We start from the raw sequence: 12,321 nt of genomic DNA, 5'->3' as shown, positions 1-12,321 counted from the left end.
TGGGAAGATGGTTGATAAGATATGTAGCCGTGATAAAGGCCTCATCCCAATACTTGAGAGGCATAGATGCATGAGCTAGAAGGGATAGACCAACTTCAACAATATGACGGTGTTTGCGTTCAGCAGAGCCGTTTTGCTGATGAGCATGAGGGCAGGACACATAGTGAGTAATCCCAATGCTATGGAAGAAGGAGTTGAGTTTTTCATACTCCCCTCCCCAGTCACTTTGGACTGAAATAATTTTCCGATCAAAGTGGCGCTCAACTAGCTTCTGAAACTCTTGGAAGATGGAAAAGACTTCAGATTTATACTTAAGCAAATAAATTCATGTGAACTTGTTGTAATCATCAGTGAAGCTAACATAATATTTTTTCGACCAAAAGAATCTCGAGCATGACCCCATACATCAGTGAAGATCAATTGTAATGGGGCATGAGACACACTAGTACACTTAGGATAGGGAAGCTGATGGCTCTTGGCACATTGACATGCTTCGCAAACAGACTCATTATTTGAACTATGTGACAAAGGAAGTTTTTCTTTATTGACTACTTGCCTAACTATGACGGATGAGGGATGTCCTAATCTTTGATGCCACCGCTTGAAAGAGGGCTTGATGATGGAGTAGACTCGACAATGCTTGTTGCTAAGAGCTCCAGAGGAGATGGGGTAGAGGCCGCCAACGCATCTACCGTGATAGAGAGGTGCCCTCGTTGCCTGATCCTTGATAAAAAAAATAGCGAGGATGAGTTTCAAAGAAAACATCATTATCGGTGGCTAAACGAGACATAGAGGCAAGGTTTTTGTTAGCTTGAGGAACATGGAGAACATCCTTAAGAACAAGATCACGTTGAAGAGTAGGGGAACTAAGCGAAACTTGACCAATGTGACAAATATACATACCTTTACCGCTGGCTGTGTGGATCTGGTCGTTGTCGTGATACGTCTCGCGCAGAGCAAGTTGCTCTAGCTCATTGGTGACATGATCAGTAGCACCGGAATCAACGTACCAGACGCCGTCCCCGCCTTGCTCGCGCATAGCAGCTGCAACCAGTTTGGAATCAGGGACAAAGTTTTCATCGTACCGATGCCAGCAGTCGATGACCTCATGACCGGCTTTCTTGCATAGTTGACACCAGGGGCGAGGACGCGGAGAGGAGGTGCGGTGGCCGGTGTTGGAGTTGAAGCCGCCACCCCCCTGGTTGTTGTCGTAGCCGCCGTCGTAGTTGTGGCCATAGCCGCCACCAGAGCATGCACCGTCGCCCGAGGAGGCACCACGGCCGCGTCCGCCACCGCGGTTGGTGCCCTGGTGACCACGGCCACGGTCGCGACCCCGGGAAGCGGAGTATGCAGAAGATTGCCGAAGATCGCCGCCGTGGAGGAGGGTGAGGTGGGCATCGAAGCTGAGCAGCTGGCTGTGTAGCTCCGGGACCGTGATCTGTTCCACTCGTGCCGCCAATGCAGAGACAACTGGATTATATTCCATGTCGAGGCCGGCAAGAATTTTGGAGACGATCTCCGGATCGGAGAGCGCCGAGGCGGTGCAAGCAACTTCATCGGTGAGGGTTTTGATCTTGCCGAGGTACTCTGCCATGGACATATTAACTTTTTTAAGGTTGGTGAGCTCAATGCGGGTGTTTATCGCCTGCGCCTGGCTCTGGGCAACGAACATAGCGTTGATGGCGCGCCACACCTTGGCCGGCATCTGGAGCGTGGCCACCTGGGACAGAATCTCGCGGGAAAAGGAACCCATCAAGAACCCTTGAAGTTGTTGTTGTTGAGCATACCAGAGGGTGCGAGCGACGTTGACGACTTGCTCTTCTTTGCCCTCCTTGGTGATGGTGAGGGTGGCCGGCGACGGCGGTCTCGTGGCGTCAAGGTGGTGCTCCATCTGGGCACCCTTGATCTGAGGAAGCACGATGGCTTTCCAGAGGAGGAAGTTCCCTCTCGTCAACTTCTCCTGTGGTGGCGATCCGAGGAAGGTGTTGGTGGTTGTGGATGAGAAGGCAAAGGTGGAGGCGGAGGAGGTGGTGGTGATCGCGCCCATGGTGCTGGGTGACATGGAGGCGGAGGTGGTGGACATGGCTCGGTCGCGAAGGTAGCTAGACGCGATCTCTCTTGATCTGATGAGGCAGAAGCTCTGTTACCATGTAAAGTAGTTTGGGAAGCATAGAACACTTTCTCGGGCCGCGTTTGTATATATTGAGGCAAAGCCTTGGTTGACAAGTTACAAAGAAGGTTGATCGAGAGAGGAGATCGGGAGAGGAGGAGGAGATCGACCAGGAGAGGTCGTTACATGAGATATACGGGATAGATAGAAGAAGAGATAGATGCAAGTTTAAACACCTCTCCTATCCCTATATAATAATTCTAACAACCATTGCTCCATCAACATAGTTTGCAGGTGCCAGTCGTAGGAATCCACCTAGGTGGTTTCAGAATTACCTATCTTCACATTCTTCTTTGGTAGAAACTTGAGCCCACATATTAGGCTATTAGCAAACCTCATAATTGATACAGGGGCACTGAGAAATTGATTCAAGGATTGCTTTACGCCTAGCCAACCAGATTGCCCATAAAATAACGAGCACCTTGATGAACTCTTCAGCTCCATTAGCCATTCCCGTGGGTCACTAGTGGCACTTCTCGAGATGAGCCCACTCAACTCTTCATCAGCTAAACCACATACACACCGTGCCATTGTACCGCTAATCAGGGAGTGTGTTCCCAGGAGCCTTATCCATCTCCGCATGCAGATGGTGCAAAACATCTAGGCCATTAGATGGGATTGATGGTTGTGAATAAGGAATTAATGGTGGAACAACCAAGTCTAAGAGGGTGCTTGGATATGTTTTAGTCTCATGACTAAAAGTAATGGGACTAAAACTTACTAGCCTCACCCATACTTGGATTCAAATACTAAAGAGACTAAAATCAAGTTAATGAGCATTTATTATTCTCCAAACCCTTCAATCCAGAACTCGCATGTGTTAAAAGAGATGGGTTAAATGAGGAGAAAGAGAACTAATCCACATTTTAGTAGGGGTACCCCTGACTAAAACATTTTAGTCTCAAAACTAGTTTTAGCCCCTCTTTGATCAGAGGTGCTTGAAACTTTAGCCTTTTAAAGAGACTATTTTTAGTCAGACTAAAATAAGTCTCTTGGATCCAAACACCCTCTAAATATGGGGCATTAGCTCAAGTAACTAATGATCATTTATTATTTGCCAACATAAAGTTAGTAGCTTTTCAGTACCAACTGTAATTTTTTGTAAATATATATGTAAGTATATATGTAGTCCTATAGATAGGAGTAGGGCATTTTGGAGACCGAGCTCCATGGAGCCCTTTATTTTGAAAAATTCAAAATTCACAAATTTCGGTTTAAAAAATTCTGAAAAAAATTAGACATGTATGCAAGGATGTAAAGTGTATGTATGAAAAATTTTAGGATGAAATACCTTGAATTGCGAGCTGCACAAAAAAACAAAATCATGGACTTTAAAGATGAACAGTACATATGCTAAAAAGCCTCAGATTTGTCTTTTTTGTGTACCTCACATTTTATTGTATTTCGAACTAAAAATTTGCACACGTGTACATTATGTATCTAGGTATATGTGTATTTATTTTCAGAATTTTTTGAAATTGAAAAGTTTGAATTTTGAAATTTCCAAATAAAGGCCTTCATGGAGTTCGGTCTCCGTTTGGCATTTTCGTATACGTAGGAGTGAGAGTACCAACTATTTTTACACAGAGTACCAACTGTCTTTTCACAGAGTACATATATAGGAACGCTTTAAATAGCATTAAATAATGAATATTTTCATATAATTTTTATAACTCCCTATACAAGTCTCGTGATAAACTTGGTGATTTTGTAGAGATTACCAGAAAGGTGACGCATGCAAAAGAAACAAAAATCAGCAATTATTTGGCAAGTGTGCCTACAATGTACTGCCATTAATGAGTAAGACTGTCAACAGTTTGCTTTTTTTGTCGCCTCTGCCTATCTTCTACTCATACTTTGGGAGGCATTAAAGTCTCAATTAACATCTGCTTGAACCTTATATGCATTTACTTAAATGATAAGCAAGCCCACATACCTTCTTCTTCCTCGTATGTATTTGTTGATTCAAAACTAGCAACTCTTCTATACACTCCTATATGCCTTCCACACCTTCCATGGCACCAGATCCACTGAATAATGCTTCAAATTCTTACTATATGCTACTTCGAGTGTTGTTCTTTCGTTTGGTCCTTGGTCTTCAAGTTGAGTCTTCCCTTTCCATGGAGATAATTGCCTTTTGGTTGTGGCTCCAACAAGGGAATGGCCAAGTTCATTACCTTCAGCACATATACTCTCTTGGCGACAACCATTTTCGCGCAATTGTTTCTTCTGCAAAACGTTTTCTAGAAGTTCTCCATTTTGCGTTCGATGGTTCAGAGGCCAGATCTATACCAAGAAGTGACTTTCAGAACCAAGCTGTTGAAGGAATTTCTCTCTACCTCAATACTATCTGTTATGAGGCCTTAGAAGATCTTAGAGAAAGGATAGAGATGAATTTTGTCCGTAATCAGATGCCATACCTGCGCCAAGAAGCCTATGGACAGTCCAGGACTAATCGGGTTCCTGCTGCAAGCTCGGTAAGACTGGAGTTAATATTTAGTTATCCAAGATCTGATCTGTTAGTAGTAGAAGATTTTACCCTTTTGTGATTTTCTTTATCATTTATGCAGATGACGGATCTATACCTAGAGGCCTATGGAGAATCATCGCATGAACAGATTCCTAATATCTTAGTAAGACTAGTGTTCATATTTAGTTATTCAAGGTCAGATCTGTTACTAGTACAAGGTTTTACCCGTTTGTGATTTGCTTTATCATCTATGTAGATGACAGATCTATACCAAGAGGCCTATGGAGAATCATCGCATGAACAGATTCCTAATATCTCAGTAAGACTAGTGTTCATATTTAGTTATTCAAGATCAGATCTATTACTAGTACAAGGTTTTACCCTTTTGTGATTTGCTTTATCATCTATATATGCAGATGACAGATCTATACCAAGAGGCCTATGGAGAATCATCGCATGAACAGATTCCTAATAGCTCGGTGAGAGTAATGAAAGATCTATTAATAGTTTGTGAAGTATTTTCTCCTCCTTCTGATTCACCAAATTAATCATCTATGCAGAAACACCTTCTTACCAAGATCAAGGGTTTGTATGCTAACACTCCGAAGCATCATGGAGAAGGCACAAGTTCTAGAAATATCCATGTTCAAACAAGTCAAATGCATCATGGAGAATGCTCAAGTTCAAGAAACATCCATGCTCAAACAAGTCATGTGCTCCGCCATGACTATCAGTCCACCTCCCGTTTAGCGGCATTGCTGGATAAGTTGAGCTTAAGAGAGAACCATAATGATACAGTAAGAAAGTCATCGTCACTAGTCATTTTGTGCATGTCCATTCAGTTATTTTCCAATAAGTCTTGATAGCTTTCATCCAAATACTTAGTGCAGTTCCTACTTGAAGAGAAAATAATAATATGTTTCTCTGCAGATCACGCAACAACTATCTGATATTCCACCTGATGAGAGAACTTTGTTCGTGACATTTTCCAATGGCTACCCACTGACCAAAGATGAACTACATGAATTTTTTATGAGGTATGCCTATCGTTTCAGATTTTATTACATAGGTAAATTCACCATTATGTGTATGGAGAGTGGTATGGTTATTGATCGCTGTTAATAAACAGTGTAATATCGGAAAGCTGAATGCTGGTAATAAACAGTGTAAATTCTCCATTTTGTCAAAGGTAGTTAATAATATTGTACGTGGTTTGTGTTCTAAGAATATTCCGTAGGAGTTTGTGGTGAAAGATGACTAGCGACCATGTTGATGTCCGAATGACATAGTTTTTCTCTTTTGAAATGGAGGCAAAATATTTCCCTCATCTCATTAATTAGTAAGAGTTTTACATTAATTTCAAGTTAGCCGAAGCATGGCACATAAACATCTACCTTCACCTCAACATGATCGACTCCCAATGCTTTGCACCCGCCGCCCCCCAAAACGTGGCCTCCCTTTTTACCTTGCGCAAAATGACACTAGATTTGTTTGAAAGATTCATAAAAAACTCCGCATTCCACGGATTGCAAATTTCCCATGAAGTAAACATGAAGAAGGAAGTGACCCACCTGCTCGTGTTTCTGTTGATGTTGATCACAGAATACCACCAATCTTTGGCCGAGTTAAAGTAACCCCATTCGTCGGTGTTAACATTAATAAGCCCAAACAACACTTTTATCGCATTATAAATCCGCCACATGAACCTACACTTGAATAATAAAAGTTTCGGCCACTCAGGCCCCCTTTCACAAATTGAGACAAGTCATCCTCTACACTGTACTCTATCAGCTGTCCACACCCTTTAATTCTTGCAAGATAAGCCAAGAATATTTCTTAGATGATAATCAATTTTTCCAAAAAAAGTCAACTTCATTAACTAAACACTTTTTGGAGTCAAGTCGAGCGGAATATACCAGTGTTGTCTAGTACTCTACCAAAGTAGTAAGGTTCCGAACAGTTTAATTCTTGTTGTCATCACTTGAGTGTCTTGCAAACTGACCCAAAGCAAAAATAATAATCAATGATGTGTTTCACAAAGAACCCAAAATTTATCTTAGTGTTGTTGTTCCATCAATCATACTCCAAAGACTCTATCTCCACGGTTATCCTATACATGTAAATTTCGAAAAATGGATGGCGCAATGTCTTTCCATTTGTAGTCCCCAAGCCAAGTTGCATGCCAAAAGGCTGCAGTTTTACCATGTCCAATAGTGCTCATGGTAACATCATAGAAGAGGTCTGTATCAATGGCGTCGCAAGGGTGTCCCAACCCTACCCCCTATCCGGGTCTTCCCATGAAAGCCATGAGCAACATAGTCGCAAAAGCTCTCCAGAATTTCTCTAGTTCAACGATGCCAACCCGCACATAGACGGCGGCCGACAACGAGCTCCCACTTGATTTGTATTTCCCTCTCGACACCTTGTCGGACTTGACCCGCAAAAGTGCCTGCTTCAACTTAACTACGGTCTTCATGATTCCTTTAGGCAAAACCACAGGAGTAAAGTGGTCATAGCTTGTGAATTAAGGACCGATAACCATGCGTTTGTCTCTGCCATGACATGCAAGTTAATTAATACGTTTGCACATGACGTTGTACACGCATTGCAAATGATGCACTGACAGGGGAAGACCTAAGTGTGGCAGTGGGAATTGAGTGCAAATGTCCTAAAAATCAAGAGGGATGCCATTGAGATCGATACACGAACAAGGGTAGTAGGCACTAAGATCTTGTGCACATTGCTAACAAGACTGGTAACCTCATCAAAGCTTGAAAACACGTTTCTGTTATCTTCTTTGATAGGCACCATAAAAACCGCCGTGAAGTCCACATACATAGAGAGGTGTGAAGACATACACCCGGGCCTCTCATTCTGTGAAGGCGGCCAATAGATGTTGCAAAATCTAAAATCTACTAGTTAACGTGGTCAATTTGATAGTACATGATTGACATAAAAGACAGGAAAGGCTATAATAAATAACACAAAATGAATTTGAGGAGAAAATTCATATACAGTGGTTTGAATTCATCGCAGTAATTTTGCCTATATAGGACGTTGCTAACTTTATTTCACTAATTTCTTCCTTGTCACAGGCACTATGGAGATATTGAAGAAATAAGTGTAGAGGAGCCAGTCGAAAGTAGGCCACCACTTTACGCACACGTTACATTTTACTCGCAGATGACACTATTCCGTGTTCTTGATGGGAACAGGAGAGTCAAGTTCATGACCAGGGGAAAACATCTATGGGCTCGACAGTATGTGCCAAAGAAGAAGAAAACTGATGTCTGATGACCAAAGCCTGAACATTCAAGAACAGTCTATGCCAAGCATTCTGGAAGCATACTCGAATAGAATCTGCACTTGTAAGAGTTCTTGTGCATATCTAGTTCTTGTGCTTTCCATCTTATTACACATTCGTAACCCAGATTTATGTGTTCTGAACTTCTGATGTACGTATGACATTCTGAGGACTCAAATTTGTACTTGTTAAGGATTATAAGTCCATATTATTGGTACGTATAATGGTGTTAAATTTTTAATTCGTTCCTCGAATGTTTTTGTAATGTACGGTAGCCATTGTGTGACGCTAGTTAAATGGTAAGCTCTGTTTTTCTCTTCAGAAAGGAAGGTTCAACCTCCCTGCCAGCAAGCAAACCCGGTCGTGATTTCTCCGCGTTGCCGGGGGAGCTTGAGGTTGGGCCGTGACATATGGAAAAAAATTATATGAGACCAGGTTTCACGGTTAGTAGGTGAGACCCGTCCTGATGGATGACACGTGGCATTCACAAATCACAAAACATCTAATCTCTCCCCCTCTGATTTTAAGTGGGGGTGGGGGATACTTTGTGATTTGTGAATGCCACGTGTCATTCATCAGGATAGGTCTCGCGTGAGACCTGATCTCATAGAATTTTTTCCGTGACATATGGTGAGTTGCAGCGTCGCTCCTTCTTCTTTTAGCTTCTTCTCTTCTTCTTTTTTGAAATTCCATCCTTTATATTAGATAATATAATGTTCATACGGCTACAAATTATAACAAGCAAAACTGCTAGCCACACATGACGCTCAGAAGGAAGAGAGGAGGCCGCCTTGGCGAGGGCGTGAGGTGTCTTTGTTTTCCTTTGTTCCTTTCGTCAATTTTCATTGGGTTTTTTTCACCCATGCCAACTTTTCTCAGTACACATTCTGTAATTTTCGTATTCATCAGATACATATTTTATATACACATTTAACATTAGTGAAAATATGATTAATGTTTTTTAAAACTAATAATTTTATGAGTAATATTTCTCATACACATTGACATTTATGGTACTTATATATTTAGTAATTTATATTTAAGATTATAAAAAAATATAAGATTGAACATACTTATATATTTTTCATACATGTTAAACATTTAAAAATATAAGATTAATAATTGTTTAGATAAATGGTCAATATTTTTCCATACATGGTCAACGTTATTTTAATGGCAATAAAACATTCATACACAAATAACGTTTTTTTATACTGCAGGAACATTTTTAAAAACATTTAACATTTTTAAAACCTGATCAACATTTTGTTTCATACACATTGTATTTTTTTGTATATATTTTTTGTATACATGAAAAATATTTTTTCTATACAGATATAACATTTTTCAAATTCTAGATTAAGAAGTTTTTACATTCCAGATTAACATTTTTTTAAATACGTGATCAAAAATTTTCATACACATTGTATATTTCTGATATAAATTTTCTATATACATGAGAAATATTTTCACTATTCACATTTAACATTTTTTAAACAAATTATCAACATTTTTTATGCACATTATCTTTGTTCTGTATATATTTTTCATATACATGGCAAACATTTTTTCTACACACATCTTATATTTTTTGAATGCTTGATAAATAGTTTTCTTCAAATTCTTGAATGATATATTTTTTAAATACGTGATCAACATATTTCACACACATTGTATATCTTAGAATACATTTTTTTATACATGAGAAATATTTTATCTATACATATTTAACATTTTTTAAATTCTTTACATAAAGTTTTTTTAATATATTTATTTAGAATATTTGGAAGTATAAACAAATAAAAAATAAAGAAAGATAAAACAGAAAACGTGAAGAAGTAGAAAAAAAAGACTCAGCGGCATGTGGCCCCTCGCGTTGGGTCAGCCCATTTAGTGTGGCGCCTAACGCGAACGCAACCTACTCCCTCCGTCCGCGAATAAGTGTACATCTAGCTTTTATTTTAAGTCAAACTTTTAAAATTTTGATCAACTTTATAGAAAATACTAGTAACATATATAACAACAAACTGATATATTATCAAAGTACACTTCAAAACGAATCTAGTGATTCTAATTTGGTGCCATAAATGCTTTTAGTTTTTTCCTAGAAAGGTGGTCAAAGTTTTAAAACTTTGACTTAAGACAAAAACTAGATGTACACTTATTCGCGAACGGAGGAAGTATGTCTCGCTGTAAGCGCGTCGCTATAAGGGCATTTCCTATTTAGCGCTGCAGACGCCGGTTATAGCTGTTTCGGCAAGCCGGAACCTGCAGCGGCACTAGCTGGGCTCGGCCCAACTACAATTTTTTTCTGTTTTCTAAACTCTAGATGATAGACTGCAAAAAAGGGGCGCTAGCTAGAATTCGAACCTGCGACCCAGTTATCAGTAATCTACGTATAACTAACTCATCCACTACCCCAAGTGTGATAGCATACATGTTTTCGTCCATTTATCTATTCTTCTTTTTCCTTTTTCCTTTTCCTTTTCCTTTTTCTTTTTTCTCTATCCTTTATTACTATTTTTTTACAAATTCTTAATTGTTTTCTTCAAATAGATGAACTTCTTCTCTAAATCCATGAACTGATTTTTTCGAAACTCATGAACTTTTTTCAAATTGGTGAACCTTTTTCAAAGTAGGGGAACTTATTTTTCAAATTTGATGAACTTTTTAAAAATTTCTGAACTTTTTCTCAAAATCGATGAAATTATTTTCAAAATCGATGAACTTTTTTCCCAAAATTGATGAATTTTTTTCAATTTAGATGAACTTTTTCCAAATTTACGAACTTTTTCCAAATTCGATGAACTTTTTTCAAGACGATGATTTTTTTTCAAATTCGATGAACATTTTTTGAAAATCGATGAACTTATTTTGAATTTGTGAACTGTTTTTTGAATACATGAACTTTTTCAATTTGGTGAACTGCTTTTTGATATGTAAACTTTTTTTGCACACTCATGAACTCCATCTGTTATCAGGGTCGTCCAAGGGCCTGTGCGAGCTGTGCGCTCGCACAGGGCCCCCAAAATCCTGGGGCCCCCAACTAGGGTCCATATACATATATGTATAGTCTGGAAAAAAATCAGTTTTAGGCCTTCTTGGCCCTGGTCCGGTCAAGTCTCCAGCGATGAGATGCAGGCCCTGATGAGATGGATTGATCGACCATAGATGAAACGACAGCCCCAGCGCTTCGGTAACTTCCGCTTCCTATTCCCTGCCTGGTCGCTAGGCTTTCCATCTCCCCATCGCTTCCAACTGAATCGGCGGCTCGGTGGCGTCGTGGCGATCGCCGATCGCGTTGCAACCTTGCAGGTTCAGCGAGGCGACGGGCAAGAAGCGGACTACTTTCTAGCGCTCGACGCCATCGCGCCGGCGGCCGGCCGTCACTGCCGCGGTGCCGCCCAACAGGAACAGAAGACCAACCGGTGTTGTGCCCTCCCTGCTCCTTACGCTCTCCCGTTTTCTTTAATTTTGATACAAATTACAAAGTTGTGTTAATATGTTTGGGAACGATTTTTTGTGCAGTCGTTCAAGTTCAGAAGTAGTCACAGATTCAAGAATTTCAGTAGTTGCTCGTACTACCGTCCAAGTCCAAAATCAAGGTTATATCTGATTGTAAGTTTTTTGAACTACCTATACATGTCAGAAGCCTATATTTCATGTGAGCTCACCAGTTCAAATAAATTGATCGAGTATATATTTCAAAATTGAGGGCCCCATCATTAATATTACCAGTATGATTTTCAGAATTAGTTTGGGGTACTATCACAACAAATTTATCAAGAGCACCCCTTTGAATTTGAGCATCTTCTTCTAATTTATGTTTCTTCTTATGCTTCAAGGCACCAGAATCATACTTTCTTCCAGAACTAGAATGCATGCATAATTGTATTTTTTTTTAAATTTAGGGCCCCATTTTTCTTTTCGCACCGGGGCCCCGAATTCCTGGAGACGGCCCTGTCTGTTATATGTGAACATTTTCAAATAATTGGAAATTATAAGCGCTACAGTGTAGTGTGCAATAAATGGTGCGTCTACCTTTCTATTCTTTAAAGCTTTCGCGCTGAGAACATTTGGTAGCAATTAGCTGGTGTAGTGGCTAGCCTTTCAGTGTTGAAGGGTGAGGGCGCAAGTTCGGTCCCAAGTCAGAATGTATTTTTGCCGGTCATTTTTCGCGTTGCTTGTTGCGCGATAGTGGGCCGGCCCATCCAGCCGCTGCTGCGGGCGCCACTTTTCTTGTGCGGCGCCGAAGGCGCGCTATAGGAGGTTCCCGCTATAAGCCAGACATAGGCGCACCCTTGACCTTTGGGCAAAGAATGCTTCTCGATGTGGCTTTTCTTCTTCTTCAAACAGTATGTAACACTCCGGATGTAA

General features: G+C 40.3%; 1 protein-coding gene across 1 annotated transcript; it reads left to right on the top strand.

Annotated features, from left to right (window-relative positions):
- Positions 1–4,161: 4,161 nt before the first annotated feature.
- On the top strand, positions 4,162–7,960 carry LOC123089416 (uncharacterized). Its single transcript, XM_044511132.1, has 7 exons — positions 4,162–4,647; positions 4,741–4,803; positions 4,897–4,959; positions 5,057–5,119; positions 5,201–5,437; positions 5,571–5,677; positions 7,736–7,960. Exons 1-7 carry the CDS (start codon positions 4,168–4,170, stop codon positions 7,932–7,934), a joined length of 1,212 nt encoding a protein of 403 aa, XP_044367067.1. The 5' UTR covers positions 4,162–4,167; the 3' UTR covers positions 7,935–7,960.
- Positions 7,961–12,321: the final 4,361 nt, after the last annotated feature.

Source organism: Triticum aestivum, chromosome 1A (genome assembly GCF_018294505.1).
Source record: "Triticum aestivum cultivar Chinese Spring chromosome 1A, IWGSC CS RefSeq v2.1, whole genome shotgun sequence".
NCBI lineage: Eukaryota > Viridiplantae > Streptophyta > Magnoliopsida > Poales > Poaceae > Triticum > Triticum aestivum.
Note: the sequence above shows the minus strand (reverse complement) of the source record. Positions and strands in the feature narration are given on the sequence as shown.

Bases quoted from the DNA above. Each gene is read 5' to 3' on its own strand.
- LOC123089416 (XM_044511132.1), top strand. From the start codon at position 4,168: ATGCCTTCCACACCTTCCATGGCACCAGATCCACTGAATAATGCTTCA. The intron at 4,960-5,056 runs GTAAGACTAGTG...CTATATATGCAG, and splicing joins AACAGATTCCTAATATCTCA to ATGACAGATCTATACCAAGA. The intron at 5,120-5,200 runs GTGAGAGTAATG...TCATCTATGCAG, and splicing joins AACAGATTCCTAATAGCTCG to AAACACCTTCTTACCAAGAT.